Source organism: Sphaeramia orbicularis, chromosome 15 (assembly GCF_902148855.1).
Source record: "Sphaeramia orbicularis chromosome 15, fSphaOr1.1, whole genome shotgun sequence".
NCBI classification, from domain to species: Eukaryota; Metazoa; Chordata; class Actinopteri; order Kurtiformes; family Apogonidae; genus Sphaeramia; species Sphaeramia orbicularis.
Window position 1 is genome coordinate 52,011,286 of NC_043971.1, and position 19,572 is coordinate 52,030,857.

At 39.5% G+C, this 19,572-nt stretch overlaps 1 protein-coding gene across 3 annotated transcripts in view; it reads left to right on the top strand.

Moving 5' to 3' along the window:
• The window catches only part of heatr5b (HEAT repeat containing 5B), a 64,923-nt gene that overhangs the window by 6,726 nt on the left and 38,625 nt on the right, over positions 1-19,572 (top strand). For 2 of the 3 annotated variants that reach the window (XM_030155937.1, XM_030155938.1), the window contains exons 4-16: positions 262-370; positions 1,725-1,874; positions 2,858-3,029; positions 6,166-6,323; positions 6,404-6,698; positions 10,241-10,396; positions 11,113-11,363; positions 12,370-12,481; positions 12,561-12,713; positions 13,789-13,888; positions 15,862-15,971; positions 16,048-16,211; positions 18,519-18,694. In XM_030155937.1, the coding sequence (XP_030011797.1) occupies positions 262-370; positions 1,725-1,874; positions 2,858-3,029; positions 6,166-6,323; positions 6,404-6,698; positions 10,241-10,396; positions 11,113-11,363; positions 12,370-12,481; positions 12,561-12,713; positions 13,789-13,888; positions 15,862-15,971; positions 16,048-16,211; positions 18,519-18,694 (2,106 nt within the window). The remainder of the gene's footprint in view (positions 1-261; positions 371-1,724; positions 1,875-2,857; positions 3,030-6,165; positions 6,324-6,403; positions 6,699-10,240; positions 10,397-11,112; positions 11,364-12,369; positions 12,482-12,560; positions 12,714-13,788; positions 13,889-15,861; positions 15,972-16,047; positions 16,212-18,518; positions 18,695-19,572) is intronic. The other variant, XM_030155939.1, reaches the window with a different exon arrangement.

Here is a 19,572-nt window from a genome sequence, read left to right on the forward strand (position 1 = left end):
CACGGTAACTACAGAGCCTCTGAACGTCCAAATATGGTCATATCTGATGACCATGAAAAGATGAAGAACTGTATTTTACACCAATTATTGACATGGATTGATCAGATTAATGGATAAACAGGAATTAAACAGTTTAGATCAGATGGTTCTGGTTACAGGTGGACGTTTGGGTCTGTAAGGGTTAAACAGACTCTAAAACGGGATCATTGCATGGCTGTGCTGTGCTAATCTGATGTGTTTAATGTCCTGGTTTTCCTTCAGTGCTGCTGTGGCCTGTGTGGGAGCCTTTTATGAGAAGATGGGTCGGATGTTGGGGAGCTCCTTTCCAGACACCATTAATAATCTTTTGAAGGCGTTAAAGAGTGCAGAGGTACAACTTTATAGGAACCAAACTGACGTCCTGTCACAGTCAACAGTAGAACCTGGCAGTCCGAGTACACCGTAGAACCACAAAGTCACTTTATGAACCGAGAACCTCCAGTGTTTTAGACTGGTAGGTGGTTTGGGTGGTTTTAGGGTTGTTTTTGGGGTGATTTTTGGGGTGTTTTGGGGTTGTTTTATTGTGGTTTTTGGGGTGTTTTGGGGTGTTTATGGGGTGTTTTAGTGTGGTTTTTGGGGTTGTTTGTGGAGTGTTTATGGGGTGTTTTAGTGTGGTTTTTGGGTTGTTATTGGGGTGTTTTGGGGTTGTTTGTGGGGTGTTTATGGTTGTTTTATTGTGGTTTTTGGGGTGTTTTGGGGTGTTTATGGGGTGTTTTAGTGTGGTTTTTGGGGTTGTTTGTGGAGTGTTTATGGGGTGTTTTAGTGTGGTTTTTGGGTTGTTATTGGGGTGTTTGGGGTTGTTTGTGGGTGTTATGGGTTGTTTATTGTGGTTTTTGGGTGTTTTGGGGTGTTTATGGGGTGTTTTAGTGTGGTTTTTGGGTTGTTATTGGGGTGTTTTGGGGTTGTTTGTGGGGTGTTTATGGGTTGTTTTATTGTGGTTTTTGGGGTGTTTTGGGGTGTTTATGGGGTGTTTTAGTGTGGTTTTTGGGTTGTTATTGGGGTGTTTTGGGGTTGTTTGTGGGGTGTTTATGGGGTGTTTTAGTGTGGTTTTTGGATTGTTTTAAGGTTGTTTTTAGGTTGTTTTAGTGTGATTTTTGGGAGGTGTTGGGTTGTTTTAGGTTGATTTTTGGGTGTTTTTAGGGTGGTTTTTGGTGCAGTTTTGGATTGTTTTGGTAGTTTTTTGGGTTTTGGTGATTTTTTTGTGTTGTTTTTGGATAGTTTTTAGGGTTGCTTTTGAGTGATTTTTTTTGTGTTGTTTTTTGGGAAGTTTTTGGGTTGTTTTGGGGTGTTTGGGTGGTTTTTGGGTTGTTTTTTGGTGTTTTTTGGGTTGCTTTAGGTAGGTTTTTGAGTGATTTTTGTGATGTTTTGGTGTTGTTTTCTGGGAGGTTTTGGGTTGTTTTTTGGGTGGTTTTAGGGTTGTTTTTTCCTGGTTTTTGGGTGGTTTTGTTTTTGATGGTTTTTTCGTGGTTTTAGGGTTGATTGCTGGTTGTTTTGTGGGTGGCTTTTGGGTTGTTTTATTGGTTGTTTTTGGGGGCTGGAATGGATTAATTATCAATTCATTTCAATAGGGAAAATTGATTTGCTCAGTCATGGAACCAGTTAAACTCGTACTGCGAGGTTCTACCGTTTAATGGAATATGGGATGGTTTCCTTCTGTTTTCACGTTGACTCTGCTGTTGTTTTAGTCCCAGGGCAGAGGGGAGATCCTCCTCAGTCTGCAGAAGGTTCTCAGTGGACTTGGTGGTGCTGCAGCCTCATGTCACAGGGACATCTACAAGAACGCCCGCTCGCTGCTCACTGATAGGTCCATGGCGGTACGCTGCGCCGTAGCCAAGGTTAGCATTTACACCACGAGGTTAAGGAATGGGAATAAGAAAGATCTTGCTCTCTAGACCTGGAAAAGTTATGAAATTAATCAAAATGGTTGAATGTTCTGGAAAGGTTTTGAGATTTAGTTTGTTTTTAATGAAATTCTTAAAACAATAGAACAACTCTGTCACATTTAGAAGAAGATACTGACATCAAAAAGTAAAAAAAAAAAAAAAAAAAAAGACCAGTCATTTCATTCCACACAACTCATTCAGTCAGTTCTTCACCTGTAGATTCACCAAACATGGATTCCTAGTTTTTTTTTCCTCACAAGTTTAAAGTTTTAAAATATTTGTTTTGAATCCAGGGTATTTTAGTTTAGGTTCCATATTCAGCCCAGTTTGATCTCAAGTGGATCAGAACCAGTAAAATAACAGAATAAACTCTAAATAATTCAAGTTTTTCTCTTTATTTTTTTGGGGAAAAAAACAAAAGTGCAATTTGATGAATATTCTGCCTCAGTTTATCATTTCCACGTGTGCATTATAACGTACAGATCACAGTGGAGTTTGGTTTAATAGCAGGGAGAATATTGGTCCAGTTATACTGATTTATATGAAGACATTTCAGGTTTAGATTGTTCACATTTTTAAGTGAAAGGATAGTTTGTCAATGTGAATATTTTCATCATGTAATTTTACTTTTTTCACACTAAAGCAACAAAAAGAGAAAAACTGGGAATGGATTTGTACTGTTCTGATCAACCTAAGATCATACTGGTCTGTATGTGGAACCTGAACTAAAATGATTCATTAATTCTTAATATCTTCAGTGTAATTTTTCCACTTTTTCATATTCATCCCATGGGTCAGATTGGACCCTGTGGTGGACCAGTTTAGGCCCATGGACCGTATGTTTGCCAGCCCTGGTTTAATGTTTTCAGGTGAAGTGTCTCTACTATGGGGCTGTATTTTTTTGTTTGTACCACCCACCGTCTGTGTCGTGTCAGTGCCTGTTGGAGCTCCAGAACGAGGCGGTGTTCATGTGGACCACAGAGCTGGAGAACATGGCCACATTGTGTTTCAAAGCCCTGGAAGGATCCAACTACGGCGTCCGAGTAGCCGTGGCTAAACTGTTAGGAACGGTCATGGCCACCGCGCTGATGCCCAAACAGGCGGCAGGTAAGGTTCCGTCATTCAGTCATTTAGGTAAAACTGTAAATAAAACATGTACGGAAGTGATGAAGAAGAAGAAAAACCCAGTTCAGATCAAGGTTGTAATAGTTTTGGATTTTTGATTATAGTTTAGTTTATTTAGTTTTGACTTTTTTTCTCTAATTCAGTTTGTTTGAATTAGTTTTTAGAGCAGGTTTGATAGTTTTTATTAGTTTATGTTATTTTCTAAATGCTTAGTTTTAGTTTAGTTTTAGTATTACTTTTAGTTTTGTCGTATCTTTTCTCTTCTTCTCCGTCGTATTCAAATCAATCCCAGACAGGACTCTGCTGCTTTCTCCCAACTTTAGTCTCCATGTTTCCAGGTAGAATGGGGACCAGAAGACAACTGGAAACCACAAGTGACATGAAGTGACAAATCGTAAAGTGTCGTATGGTGCCGCTAGCTAAAATTGCTGAAGCGAAATAAATCGATTTCGTATCAGTCCAACATTGACAAAGACAAAAATGAAGGGAATTGTATCCATATTTTTATACGTTTTAGTTAGTTTTGTAAGCACACAATACATTTTCAGTTATCGTTTTTTTCTTTTAATTATAGTTTTTATTTATTTCAGTTAACGAAAATGTTTTTTCAAATCTAGTTTTTGTCATTTCCTTAGTTTTCGTTAACGATAATAACCTCAGTTCAGATGTGGGAATCCTGTTTCACATCCTCACCTGGACATTAAGCTCCTCCCCAGCCTCTGAAAGTGGGTGGAGTCAGACACAACATAGCGGCAGAGTTACACTTTAACCCCTCAGTATCAGAGGTCTGCACAGTGGCAAATAATGTCACAATATTTTTAAAACTAAAAAAAGGGTTTTTTCATCAACTTGAGCCATAAACAAAAATATCAAATACTCAACTGTTATGTTTTTTAACTCTTTAAATGCCATGATTGCAATGGAAACAAATCATATTTTTTGATGAAAAAAACACAAAAAAACCCCTTCATTTTTTTCAATATTCGACATATAAATTGTATTAGTTATTACCTCCGCCAAGGAGGTTATGTTTTTGCCAGGGTTTGTTTGTTTGTTTGTTTGTTTGTCTGTCCGTTAGTGTGCAACATAACTCAAAAAGTTATGGACAGATTTGGATGAAATTTTCAGGGTTTGTTGGAAATGGGATAAGGAAGAAATGATTAAATTTGGTGGTGATCGGGGGTGGGGGGGCCCACGGGGGGGGGGGCACTGATCAGCCTTGGCGGAGGTCTGTGCTCTCCGAGTGCTTCTAGTTTTTTATTCTTTTCCTCCTCTCATATGTCAGTGATTCACACAAACATTGGTTCATATTAGTATTATTTTTGGTTCTAGGTTAAATGTTAAATGTGTCGGTGTGTATTTTGTACTCACTTGATAGAAGGGTGTTAGTGTAGGAATTTGACACTGTTTATTATGGGATGGTTTTAGTGGATGGATCAGCATTTTTTTAAAAAATCATGAAAAAATGAACAACTTTTGAACTCTGACCTGAAATAAATAGTGGAAAATAATATGACCTTAAATAACATGAAGGGTTCAGTGTGTATAATATGTTCACCTGGACACTGGAAGGATAAATATGAGCTGAAGACAATAACAGGAAGTTTACCATTGCTACATACGTATGAACTCCAAATGCGAAAGAAATCCAATAATGGACTGAAACATCTAAACCAGGGATTTTCGATTATTGTATTTCTGATTATTGCAATTATCTGATTATTAACACTTATCAATTTTTGATGGTTATGTAAACGGACTCATGTTTCTATAAATGTCCCAAAACTAAAAGAGTCACTTTCTTTTGTCTCGTCTGGATGTTTGAAATAACACATTCCTGGAGGTCGAGGCCAAACTGTGACAAACATGAAGTGCGCAGTGTGAGACCCAGTAATGCATTTTTGTCCTCTGTAGTGGACAAGAGTTTGACAGCTTTAATTAAAAAAAAAAAAAAGTCCATCGCAAAGGACATTCCATAAATAAATAAATAAATAATGTGTTGAGAAAACTGTTGCATCATGCTGTTTCCAATCAATGTGATTAATTATTGTAAAAACACCGAAACTTTTACTTACTGGGTGTCAGGAGGACATGTTTTACAGACTGGAACTACATCCACAAATCGTCCATCAGTCCTGGTGCATCTACAGTCTGTCCGTCCATAGTTGATCTGTCCTTCACTGTGGTTCTCCCTCAGGTTTCTCTTTTTGGGTTTGTGGAGTTTTTCTTTGTCCAGAAGGCAGTGGTTCCCAACCTTTTTTAGCTTGTGACCCCATTTTAACATCACAAATTTCTGGCGACCCCAGACATTCTCACACACACACACACACACACACACACACACACACTACACACACACACACACACACACACCACACTATACATACATATATATATATATATATATATATATATATATATATATGAATAAATAAATAAACACTATGTTTCAAATAAACATTAATTTTAGAGGACATTTAGTCTATATAATGTATATTATTGTGGACAGAGGCAGTAAAGCCAGGCGTAGATTACTGCACAAAGGGAGAATTTTATTTTCTTTGGTCAGCATATGTCCAGTCAGTCCAGCTGTGATTTACAAGGCTGACAATTAATACTGAACAAACAAGAACTCAAACTATGAATTATGAAAGAGCTGCAGCATCTGAAACTGACCACAATGAACATTTGACAGATAAACAGAACCACAGTGCTGCAGTTTCACAACCACAGTTTGTCATGTCTTTTATGGATTGTGACTGTCTCACCATGTATTTTCATGAGTAAGTTTTTTTTTTTTTTTTTTTATTAATTACTAGAAATTTCAAGTGACCCCATTTGAATTTCAGGCGACCCCATGTGGGGTCCTGACCCCAAGGTTGAAAAACACTGGTCTAAGGATGGAGGATGACCAGGGCATTAATCCATTTCCTTCATCTGCTGTTTATTTGATTGTTGTTTGTTTTCATATCCAACTCATTCTGTAAAGACCTGTGAGGACACCCTGTTGTGATATAGGGCTGTACAAACCAAACTGAATTGAATTGAATTGAATGTGCTCACCTGAATGTCAGAGGGTTAACGGTGGACTGACTCCTGCTGATGTTTGTTTTGCCAGTGATGCGTCAGAATGTGAAGCGGGCCACTCTGGAGGAGGTCCTGGAGCTCATGGCCACCGGCTTCCTGCGAGGAGGATCTGGTTTCCTGAAGAGCGGCGGCGAGATGTTAAAGGGCGGAGCCTCCGTCAGCCGGGAGGTGCGGGTGGGCGTGACCCAGGTGAGCTGAGTTCACACACACTGGCACCCTCAGGGGTCCGCTTTGGCGTCCGGTTCACCAGCCTTTGTCCTCGTCCTCAGGCCTACGTGGTGTTCGTGACGACTCTCGGTGGCCAGTGGCTGGAGCGTAACTTCGCCACCTTCCTGTCCCACGTGCTGGACCTGGTGTCCCACCCGCGGGCCACACAGACTCACGTGGAGGCCGTGTACTCCCGCCGCTGTGTGTCCTTCATGCTTCGCGCCACGCTGGGCGGGTTGCTCGGAGAAAAGGCGCAAATTGCAGCCGGCAAAGAAATCTGCCAAGCCATCAGCAAGCAGATGAGGGCTGTGGGTAAGGAGGATGGGGGGGAAATGTCACGGTTCAGAGCGTTACAGAGTAAGTACTCATCATCACATCCAGTCACTCACACTCCTCCTCAGTCTGTGCATGGTTTGGGCTGGTTTTCCTCTTCTGTGTGTGGACATGGCTTTAACTCTTCCATCTTTAACTGCATCTGTGTTTCCTGTCTTCACCACAAACACCATCTCAACCATAAAGACCCAGAACTACTGTGGTGTCAGTTCACAAATGAATTTTAGTCTTATTTTTAACCTTTTAAGTGATTTATCAGCATTTATTCTTTTTTTTTTTTTTTTTCAATTTTTTTAAAAATTATGCATTTACATAAACATGTACTTAAACATAAGGGACCGCACAGACATAATACAAAAAAAAGGATTATACAACAAACCTACAGACCTATTAAACACAAAAAAGAGAAAAAAAACCCCCCAAAAACACAACAACAAAAAACAACAAAATAAATAATATTATCAACACCTCTTTACAATGTTCAGCATTTATACATATCAGCATTTATTCTAATATTATTCTCTGTATTTTGCATCATTTCAGTGTAAATCTGGTATTTTCTTATATTTAATTCACTGATCATGTAGATGTTCATTAAAGCTCAGATTAAAGTTAATGGTTATTTTATCAAAAACAGAGCAAACTGAAGAAAAACTGACTTTTTCAACAGACGTCATTAACTGAACATAAACCAGTTGTCTCCATCCACTGTCACTGATCCAACTCCATGAGTTCTACAACCTTATTTTGTTCACTTTTATTCATTTTATTTTATTTTATTATTATTTTTTGTTGTTGTTGATTTTGTTGCCTATTTTATAATTTTTCTTGGATTTTGTTCAGTTTGTGTCTTATTTTGTTCATGTTACTTATTTTGTTAGTTTATTTATTTTTGTTCATTATACTTAACAGTTTTGCTGTTTTTGTTCATTTTGTTGCCGCTTTTTAAAAACTTCTTTTAGTCAATTTTTTTAAAAACTTTTTTCCATACGTTATTTATTATTTTGCCATTTTTAAAAAAAATAATTTTTGTTAATTTTATTTATTATTTAATATATATAAACCAAATATGTTATCCATTGTATTTTACACCAATTATTGACATGTATTGATAGGATTAGTGGATCAACAGGAATTAAACAGTTAATGATGGTTTGGGTCTTTATGGGTTAACGTCACTAACGTCACTCGTTGCCAACTCAGCGCTGGACTTATCCATGTTTCCACAGCATCAGGGCTCTTTGCTTGTACAGTTCCTTCTGTTACAACATTAAAAACACATATGTAGGGCTGCACATTTAGTCCAAATACAGGAGTAATTTTACAATTTAAACAAGTGGTTCTAGACACAACAAACCTCACCCCTCGCATGTATTGTATCTTATTTTGTCACAGATCCAGCTGATGTCATCATGTCTGTGCATGTGCGGATGTCAGATCAATTGCATCTATATATGTGCCAAGTTTGAAGTAAATTGAAACAAAACTGATGTTTTTATAGACGTGAAATTTTGCTCATTATAGGTAAATGGGAAAAAAAAAGAATTTAAAAAATCATAAAAAATCTGAACTTTGACCTATTTTTCCCAAAATTTATCACATCTATTCTGGATCACTGGTAATCTATATACACAATTTGGTCTGAATTCAACCAATAGTTTTGCTACTTAGAGTGTAAACAAACAAACTAGAAAAGCAGTTAGAGAGCGCAGACCTCCACCAAGGCAGATCAGCGCCCCCCCCCCCCCCCCCCCCCACACACACACACACACACACACCAAAATTTTATAATTTCTTCCTTGTGCCAGTATCAACATTTCCTGAAAATTTCTTGAAAATCCATCCATAACTTTTTGAGTTATCTTGCTAACAGACAGACAGACAAAAAAACAAACAAACCAAACTAAAAACAATATCCCTCACCTCCCCTTTGGGGGTGGGGTGGGGGTGGGGGTGATAATGTATTACAAAAGCAGTTGATGAGGTCTGTTCATCAGGTTAGTTCCATTTACTCAGTGGTTATCAAAGTTTTTAATCACATTATAGGATCATGTGTAATCGAATCAACAAAAGCAACGTCAAACCCTGAATCTGCGTTTTCCACTGAATGGTGCAGCCGTACTGTTAAAGAAGCAGACGAGTGTTTGTACTTGAACTGTCTGGTAATAAATGCAGATGAACCGCATGCGCTGGTGAACCTGTAGAAGAAACACATTCATTCATTCAGTCGTGTGTTCTTCCTCACACACCTCGATCATGTGAATAATCCTCCTTTATCTCTCTCATAAATGGTGATTCTTACTCTGATTTGCTTTGTGACCTTTAACCTGTGATGAATCTGTGATGTCTGTGAAGTGACGGTGTCCCTCCAGGCCTCATCCTGGGTCTCCTGTTCTTCTCTGTACTGTTCTCCTCTGACGAAGTCTTGAAATGAGACCCTGTGAAGTGTTTTCTGCTAAAAATTCCTGATAGAATGTGTTTCCCTGGAGCCATGGTGGACGGTGGACGTCCTCCTGTTTGTCCAGTCTCTGTTCTAGATGCAGCTCTGAATCTCCTCCTGAACATCCAATTATCGGCTTTTTTCTGAAGTGTGATCTATCTGTCTCGACCTTTTTTTACTTTTGGAGCTCTGAGAATTTTGGCTTTGACCAGAGATTATCAGACGTAACACTGATTTTTTTTTTTTTTTTTTTTGTAGGGGGGTTCGAATTTGACTAAAATTTAGATTTATCCTTTTATTAAAAGTTTAATCACTGTTTTGGGAGTTGCTGGTTTTGTTTTTGACAGAATCCTCAGAACTCTGGATTTGCAGCCTATAAAGCGTTGAACTCTCATGTCTAACAGCAGAACATGGACTAATGTGGCCGCCAGTTCGGTTATTTTAATATGTCTTTTAATCACAGAATCTGAATCATAATTAACTTCATCTTTGCAAATTTTATTTCCAGTTTAACGCAGGCCACCTTATCTATTAATGCTGTTGACCAGGGCTGGGTGATACTGCAAAATATCACGATAAAATGATCATATTGGGCCACTATCATGATAAAAAAAAGCTGATAGTCGAGGAAACTGATGGTTATTTGTGGTTTTAAAACCCTCAACAGGATGGAAAACACATCTGTACTGTCTGATTTTAGGATCTGGTTCATATTTAGTTGTTTTTGGAATCAGAGTTCCTACTGTACAAGAGGAAAATGTTGTGAAAGATGGTTATTTGTAGTTTCAAACTCACCTTTATGGACAGAACATTTGCAGCTAAATTAAATAACAAAACTCTGAAACATTTTGTCATTTATTTGACAGTGGGAACTCAATAAACCCATTAATTATTGTGATATACAATTATGATGTGATCTTTGCCACTAATTTCAAGTAAATAATAAAAAAAATATCAGGATATGATATGATTTTCTATCGTGGTAATGGTTTTATGACCCAGCCCCAACGTCCACATCACAAACATGTAAATCACATTATTATATTTCATGATGAAGTGAAGTTATGCCGTCCTAAACCATCTGTCTGTGTGTTTTGTTTTTTTTTTTGTCTTTCTGTTTTCCCAGAGGCTGTTGTGAACGATATGAGCGGAGAGAACAAGGCGGGGGCGGCCGACGTCTCCGCCAGTCAACATGTGATGGTCTGTGCCCTCAAAGAACTGGGAAGTCTGGTCCAGAGTCTGAGCGCCACCGCCTCACCGCTCATCCAGGAGCCGTCTATAGGTCAGACAGAGTGGGTGGGGCTAGGAAAAGGGAGGAGTTACTCAACCTGACAGACTTATCAGAGGGTCAATACTAGAAATTATAATAGAATAGACAGTCTGTACTGATTTTCCTTCATCCTGTTACTGTCACTTTTAAAGGGTCAAGGAAAATCAGTTTAGCAGCAAACGCAAAAAAAAGGAACTATATAGAAATGTCACACAAATTTAGACTGAAAATATATACAGAAAATATTGACAACATGCAAAAACTATAAGGATAAAATACTAAAATATACAAAAAGCTAACTCTAGAAATATTTATAACAAATAAGGATATATACAGGTAATAAAGGATATACAGTACAAGGTAAAATTTTCTCTATCTATAGAAATAAATAAAATAATTAGAAATAATACTTATGATACTTAATTTCCTGAAGGCTCTGCCCAAGGGATCTACAAAGTCAAATCTAATCTAACATGATCTGAATCATTTCCTTTTTTTATTTGCACTTTTTTAACAGTATTTTTTAATTTAAATCTTACAAATAAGGTACGAAAGATATCAACAACATTGTGTACAATTAAAGACAATATCACATTTTAAATTAAAGAATCTGTTTAATCTGAGCCTTAAAGGGAGTGAAACGGTCTGAATCTCCAAGAAGATGAATGAAGTAAGAATCATTTCCACTTCCTGTCTGTCACTTCCTGTCGGTCTTTTCTGTCTTGTAGGACTCCTTGAGACGGTGACGTCGGTGCTGCTCCACCCCAGCATGGCGGCTCGTCTGGCGGCGGCGTGGTGTCTCCGTTGCGTTGCCGTGGCGTTGCCCTATCAGCTGACCCCGCTGCTGGACCGCTGCGCCGAGCGAATCAACAACCTGAAGAGCTCGCCGGAGGCCGTGAGCGGCTACAGCTTCGCCATGGCGGCTCTGCTGGGGGGCGTCCACCAGTGTCCCCTGGGTATCCCCCACTCCAAAGGAAAGGTCTGAGTCTCACAATTAAACCACAGCATGTGAACAGAGATAAGACTGATGTATATACTTAAATATACGCATTACAACACTATTAGAATCAGCAGTTTGAACAATATGTACCAAACAAATATTATCAATGACTCTGGTTACATTCACACTGATGCTCTGATTGGTATCTGATCTGTGCAGGTTTCAGATTATTATTGATCATAAGTCTGTGTTTCGTTATATTGTGAATGAGATCCCTCAGGGCACTGTCTTAGGCCCCATCATTTATATGTTTACATTAATGTATTTTCAGATGTAGGTCTACAGATGTGCGCTGATGACACTGACCCCGTTTACATCCACACTAAAACTCTGATCAGTAATACAATCAATACTCTTTGCACAAGAGGGGTATATCCTGGCCTCGAGGGGTATATTCTGAGCTAGGGGGGTATAGTCTGGGCTAGGGGGGTATATTCTGAGCTAGGGGGGTATGGTCTGGGCTAGGGGGTTATATTGTGGTCTAGAGGGGTATAGCCTGGGCTAAGGGGGTATATTCTGAGCTAAAGGGGTATAGTCTGGGCTAGGGGGTTATATTGTGGTCTAGAGGGGTATATTCTGAGCTAGATTGGTATAGTGTGCCCTGGAGGGGTATAGTCTGGTCTAGAGGGGTATAGTCTGAGCTAGGGGGTTATATTGTGGTCTAGAGGGGTAAATTCTGGTCTAGAGGTGTATATTCTGGGCTAGGGGGGTATATTCTGGTCTAGAGGGATATATTCTGAGCTAGAGGGGTGTATTCTGGTCTAGGGGGGTATATTTTGGGCTATGGGGCATATTCTGGGCTATGGGGTATATTCTGGGCTAGGACAGGTTATGCCCCTGGGGTAAATCATGCCTGGGCTGAATTTGGCCTGATCCACCAGAATCCGCCAGAATCCGTTCTTCCCAGTTCCTTCCCATTTCCCTCCCAGTTCCCTCCATAAACATAGACGTCGTTTCCATCTCAGTCTGTGTGCGTCTGTTGCAGCTGGTGGTGAGCATCGCTGAGGACCTTCTGCGAACGGCGGCTCAGAACAGTCGGCTGTCTCTGCAGCGGACCCAGGCCGGGTGGCTCCTGCTGGGGGCGCTCATGACCCTGGGTGAGTTCCACACATGTCCCTGAACTTTAGCGCCCCGTCCTCCTCCTCTTACCCCGGTCCGGTCTGTGTTTGCGTCCAGGTCCGTCCCTCGTTCGCTACCATCTGCCTAAGATGCTGCTGCTGTGGAGGAACGTCTTCCCTCGTTCCCAGAAAGAACTGGAGGCAGAAAAGGCCCGAGGAGACTCGTTCACCTGGCAGGTGACGCTGGAAGGACGAGCCGGAGCGCTATGTGGTAACGAAACACTCTGAGCCCGTTGACGCCCACACCTGAACGCCCATCACTGTCTATTTTCATTAGTGACCGTGTAAACTGTATAATCTGACATACTTTATCAGATAAGAGCAGGATTTATTTATTTATTTATTTATTTATTTATTTATTTCAAACATGCAAAGAAACTAAACTAAGCAAAATAAGACAAAATCAAAATAACATTTAAATGAACAGAATCTATCTTCAAGTACATGCAAGTCTGAATTTTGCATGGTCGAAAAGAATAGGGAGCTAGATGGTGAGACATTTATGTTTTTGCACCACAACTGAAACTATCAAAGTTAAATTATATATAATAAAAGAGCTAAATATATGATGGAACAATAGGAACAGAAGGCTAATGATAGATGATTTGTAGAAAAACACTGCAACAGTAGAAATTTTTACAGAACCACTGGTGTTAAGCATTTTGATGATCAGCAGAATTGTGACAGTTTGAGTTTGAAGCTTTAATTTATTTATTTTGTATTATTTTGTTTTTTTTAAGGGGTGAGAGCCGGGTCTCTCTCCTGGCATTTAAGGTGTTAAGACAGTTAGTCGTTTTAATTCAGTCTTTTCTGTATGCTTGAGTCTTTGTTTTTGGTTATTTAGTTTTTGTCTGTTTGTTGTACCTCAAACCACACAAAGGATGCAAGTCTAAATTAAACAAACACCCTACACAAGAAAATAATTCACACATTTAAACCAACTAAAATTCAAAATCATGTATTGAACAATTAATGGAAAAACACACAAATTCAAACACACAGCCCCCTCCCCAAGTCCAAACTCAAAAAAATCCACCAGCCAAGCAAAATCAAACACAAAGAAGAGAGGAATTGGAAAAGATTGTAAAATAAAAATGGACATAAAACATGAAAGGGAATCTGAAACACTGGTGGATGCATGAAAATCGTAAATCGTCATCTTCGATTGGTGACTCATGTTTGTCCATCCTTGAGTTTTCGCTGGTTCAGGTCTAGAACTTTGAGGTCGTCCTTTAAACTTTATACCTGTAGCACAAACTAAGGTGTATTTTTCTTTCGTTTCGTAGCCATGCGTAGTTTTGTGGCCCACTGTCCTGAGCTGCTGACGGAGGATGTGATTCGCCGACTGATGACTCCCATTGAATGTGCCATGACCATGATGTCGCAGTGAGTCTGATGTATAGAATATACTGAATAATGGTAGATTCACAAAGCAGTTGAGGGGAGATTTAGGCTACATTCAGACAGCAGGTCTTGATGCACAATTCGAATTTTTTGGTGAAATGCGACTTCTATCAGTTTTGAGTCTGAACTGATTGTGACCCTGAAATGACCCGCATGCACTAAAGAGGTCCTGATGGAATATATGACCACGCAGATACACACTGTGTTTACAGAAGGAAATATGGTTTTCCTGTTGCTTCTCCTGGGATGCAAAATTGGGATATTTGTCGCATTTCAGTGATTTAAAGGTCGGATAAATGCGACCTGGCCGTTCAGACTGAAGTCGCATTGGAAAATATCAGATACGCATCGAATTTAGGTTGTAACGTCTGTCAATATCTGTTTTTTTAATTCACATGACTCTAGTTGCAGAAAAAGGTCTTTCCATTGCAGTTTTGCGTGATGTACCATTTGAGCGCCTGAAAAATCAGCTCTTGCCAACGCAAAAACTTTTAATCGAAAAAATATGAGTTTTGGCGAAAATGTCGTTTTTCCATTTGGTAAATTTTTATGCACAAGTTATATTCATGCAATTTGAGGATCAATAGAAAAGCGACTACTAAGGCTCCATTCACACAGCAGGTCTTAATGCACAATTCGGATTTTTTTGTGTGAAATTCAATTTTTTTTTTTTTGTGTGCTCGTTAATATTCCTCATTAAATGTGACTTCTATCAGTTTTGAGTCTGAACTGAATGTGACCCTGAAGTGACCCACATGTACTAAAGAGGTCCTGATGGAATATGAGACCACGCAGACACACACTGTGTTTACAGAAGGAAATATGGTTTTCCTCTGCTCCTCCTCCTGGGATGAAGAACTGTGATTTTTGTCGCATTTCACTGATGTAAAGGTCGAATAAATTCGACCTGGCCATTCAGACTCAAGTCACATTGGAAAATATCAGATACGTGTCAGATTTAGGACCACATATGAAAGTGGTCTGGGTCAGATTTAGGACCGCATATGAAAGTGGTCTGGGTCAGATTTAGGACCACATATGAAAGTGGTCATGGTCAGATTTAGGACCGCATATGAAAGTGGTCTGGGTCAGATTTAGGACCACATATGAAAGTGGTCTGGGTCAGATTTAGGACCACATATGAAAGTGGTCATGGTCAGATTTAGGACCGCATATGAAAGTGGTCTGGGTCAGATTTGTGCTGTTCAAACTGTCTTTAATAGATTGGATACAGGTCACATATGGTAAAAAATTTGGATTTGGACCACATTTGGCTGCAGTCTGTGCCTTACTTATTAATTATGTTCACTGTTAAACTGGAATCATGGAAGTTCTAATCTCTGCATCCTAGCACAGCTTGTTATTTCTAGACATGTTTACCCTTTTTACTTGTAGCCTCTCATTTCTCTGAGAAAGACATCCATGATCTGCTTCTTTTACAGACATTGCATCTTCTTCTACCCACACACAGATTAAAAACGGTGGAAAAAAAGCTGAAAACCCAGTGAAACTTGACAAAAACATGGCAAAACACACTAGTAGAACATTCCAAAACAGCACTATTACTACTATCTGCAATTATTTACAAGAATTCACAGCTAAAATGCTGCTAAAACTTCGCTAAAATGCTGCTAAAATAATAAAAAATCTTCCATCTCTCTCTCACTGACTGCACTCTGCTGCTCTATGCTCCGCCCACTTCCACCCCACAGCCAATCCAGGCCTCTACCCTAATGTGTTACATGTCAGTCAAAAGCTCCCAATCTCAGCGTTCAGATGATGCTTGGGTTTTGTAAATGGCGTAAACGGTTCAGGAGTTACAGTCATTTGAATAATTTGTAAAATTGTGGCTCCGGGGACACGATGGTCTTAAAAGGGATAAATAAAGGTTGAATAAAACTCGAGGTTTTGCAGCTCTATTTTATTGTCTTTCTCCTTGTGTTTCTCTTTGCCAGCGTCCCTGCCATCATCAAAGTCCATGGCGCTCATTTGAAGGCGAGCGCCGCCATGGTCCGACTCCGATTGTACGACATCTTGGCTCTGTTGCCTCCTAAGACGTATGAAGGTAAAGGTTCATTCCTCTGTTTCTTTACTCCAACTGAAGCCGAGCGTGGTTTACAGCCTGTGATTTTCGGGTACAGGCAGCTTCAACGCCCTCCTCCGGGAGCTGGTGGCCGAGTTCACGCTGACCGACAACTCCGCCAACACCACCACGTCTCTGCTGCGATCGCTCTGTCACTATGACGACAGCGTCCTCATGGGCTCCTGGCTGCAGGAGACCGACCACAAATCTATAGAGGATCAGGTCGGTCTGTCTATGTGGACATTTTTGTGCCCATGTTGGAACTGTGGAGTCTTATGCGGAGTGCCTCAAGGCTCCATACTCGGTCCTCTTCTCTTCTCCCTTTACCTACTTCCCTTAGAATCAGTTTTGCATAAACATGGCATTGCATTCCACCTTTAAGCTGATGATAGTCAAATTTATATAACCACTAAAACGTGAAAATGCGAATTTGGCGAAACAGCTGCTACAGTGCATTGTAGAAATTAAAGGGGTCATATTTGTCCAAACCCACTTCTCTTAGTCTGTGGTTCATTTCTTTGTGTATTTGGACCGTAATAGTTCAGACAGTTTTTAATTTGAACCCTCCAGCTGCTGCAAAACTATCTTTATATTCATTTGGGCAAAAATCGATTGGATTTCTACGACCTGTTTGAATTCCTTCTTTATTTGTTGCGCTTTATAACTAGTTCCGTCTCCACATGTGCTCATATCAGGTCCAGACTTCAGACCAACATTTCTCCAGTATTTCTCCATCAGCAGCAGCGGTTGTAGTAAAAACTGAAAATATGTCCAAACTTGGAGCCCATTACTTAAAATGTTCAGTTGTTTGTTTGAACGGGACAGAGCAGCACAGCTGACAACCTGGAGGGGGTGGGGCCTGAAGTGTCTCATGTGCATTTAAAGGGCCAGCGCTCCAAACCACCTTTCTGGTGTTATTACTCAGAAATAGGGTTGAAGATGGACCTGTGGAGTTGAATGAATGAAGAATTCAGACCCAAGCAGAACATTTACAGTTTATGCAGACGACAGAGAAATGTGGGAGAAGGAAGAAGAACATTTAAAAAAGACAAATATCACTGCTTTAAGGCATGGATGTCACTGAATTTCTTACACCTGAATGATAATAAGACCGAGGTCATGTACTTTGGGCCTGGTGATGCCTTCAAAGTCCATGTAGATTTGGGTCCATTACGTCAGTATTTGATACAGTAGTGACAAACCTGAGTGTTAAGCCTGGACAGTGATCTTAAACTTGATGCACAGATTAGATCAGTGAAGTCCAGCTTTTTTCAACTAAGAGAGTGAGCAAAAGGTGAATTATTTATTTCTCTGCATCATTTTGACATTTTAACCCATGCGTTTATCATAACTGGATGACTGCAGTGCACTTTGTGTTGAGTTTATCCAGACTGCAGCTGGTTCAGAACGCCAAAAAAACAGATAATCTTAGTCCAATTTTAGCATCAATTCATTGGCTCCCACTTCATTTCCAAATGGATTTTAAGGTTCTTTTATTTGTTTTTAAAGGAGTGATATTTTTCGGATACAGGTCACATATGGGCCACATTTGGCTGCAGTCTGAACATAATTTGAAGGAGTGATATTTTGCTTTTTTAAAAATGTAATTCTTCCTTTTCCCACATTTCTCTGTCGTCTGCATAAACTGTAAATGCTCTGCTTGGGTCTGAATTCTTCATTCATTCAACTCCACAGGTCCATCTTCAACCCTATTTCTGAGTAATGACACCAGAAAGGTGGTTTGGAGCGCTGGCCCTTTAAATGCACATGAGACACTTCAGGCCCCGCCCCCTCCAGGTTGTTGGCTGTGCCGCTCTGTCCGGTTCAACCAACAACTGAACATTTTAGGTAATGGGCTCCAAGTTTGGACAGATTTTCAGTCTGGACTACAACTGCTGCTGCTGACAAACAATTATGGAGAAATACTGGAGAAATGTTGGTCTGAAGTCTAGACCTGATATGTGCAAATGTCGTAAAATGAACTAGTTATAGACGTAAGAAATCAAGAAGGAATTCAAACAGGTTGTAGAAATCCACTGGATTTTTATCCAAACGAATGTAAGGATAGTTTTGCAGCAGCTGGAGGGTTCAAATACAAACTGTATGAACTATTAGGGTCCAAATACACAAAGAAATGAACCACAGACTAAGAAAAGTGGGTTTAGATAAATACGACCCCTTTAATTTCTACAATGCACTGTAGCAGCTGTTTCGCCAAATTTGCATTGTCCTGTTTTAGTGGTTACATAAATTTGACTATCATCGGCATAAAGGTGGAATGCAATGCCATGTTTATGCAAAATTGATTCTAAGAGAAGTAGGTAAAGGGAGAAGAGGACCAAGTATGGAGCCTTGAGGCACTCCAAATACACAAATGAACCACAGACTAAGAAAAGTGGGTTTAGATAAATACGAGCCCTTTAAGTGCTTCATAGATAAAGTTGAGTTCTCCTCACAGTATAGAGGAACCTGATGGAGCCCAGGTTAGACCTGATGTTAACGCTGTTTTATGTGATTCCTTGTCCACAGCTTCAGCCCAACAGTGCATCAGGCAGCGGCGCCCTGGAGCATGACCCCTCCTCCATTTACCTACGAGTTCCCGTTGGTGAGGCCATCCCGGGGCCTCTTCCTCTGGGGGTGTCGGTCATCGACGCTTCGGTGGCTCTGTTTGGCGTCGTTTTCCCTCACGTGTCATTTAAACACAGGTAAATGAACAGATTATTACCCTTTCATCCATGAAGTATAAGAACCTTTGATAAGATTTTTTTCCTGACTGTTTTTATTCCTCTATAGGTCTGAAGAAAACAATGCAACTAAAATTTTGTATCATTATAAAAAAAATTCAATTAAGTAGGATTTTTATTGAATGAATCTTTCAGCATTTAAATAGAACTAACCCAAGTACATACCCACCCCCTGGACACCTGCCGCAGCTAACAGAAAAGAAACAAACTAATTAGTATTAAAAATGGTAAATTAATGGTGTAAAATCGGCTTGTTTGTTTGTTTGTTTATTTGTTTATTGTGGTCGTGAAACAACAGTCACTACAGTACAGGGTTCATCGGTGTAACACCAATGCGTAGCAAAACAGGAGAAAAAATAATATAACCCCCCCCCCCCCCTCAAAAAAATAAAAAATAAAAACATCTATCTTGGTGAAAAAGAAATGTAATGAAAATAAATAAATAAAATAGAGTAGAATATCTTTAATGTTATTGTAACAAGTACAACAGAATTTAAAGTCTGTACATCATATATAAAACCTACTGTGAATATGCAAATAAAAGCATGTAAGAACAGGGTCAATGTATAATTATTCACAAGACTGTAAAAGTTTGTCAAGAATGGTTTCCGTATTTCACATTTTCTTATGAACCTATTTTTCATGGAGTTCCAGAAACATCCACTCAGCTGGACACCATGAAGCAACAAAAAAAAAAAAATGGATTTAACAAACCAATATCAGAAAATGATGAAAACTATGAAATAAAAACTGTTTTAAGGCTGTTAATCAGATGTTTTCTCACATTTTAACATTCTAATACTAGTTATTACTCACTTTATGGAGATAATATGCAATAA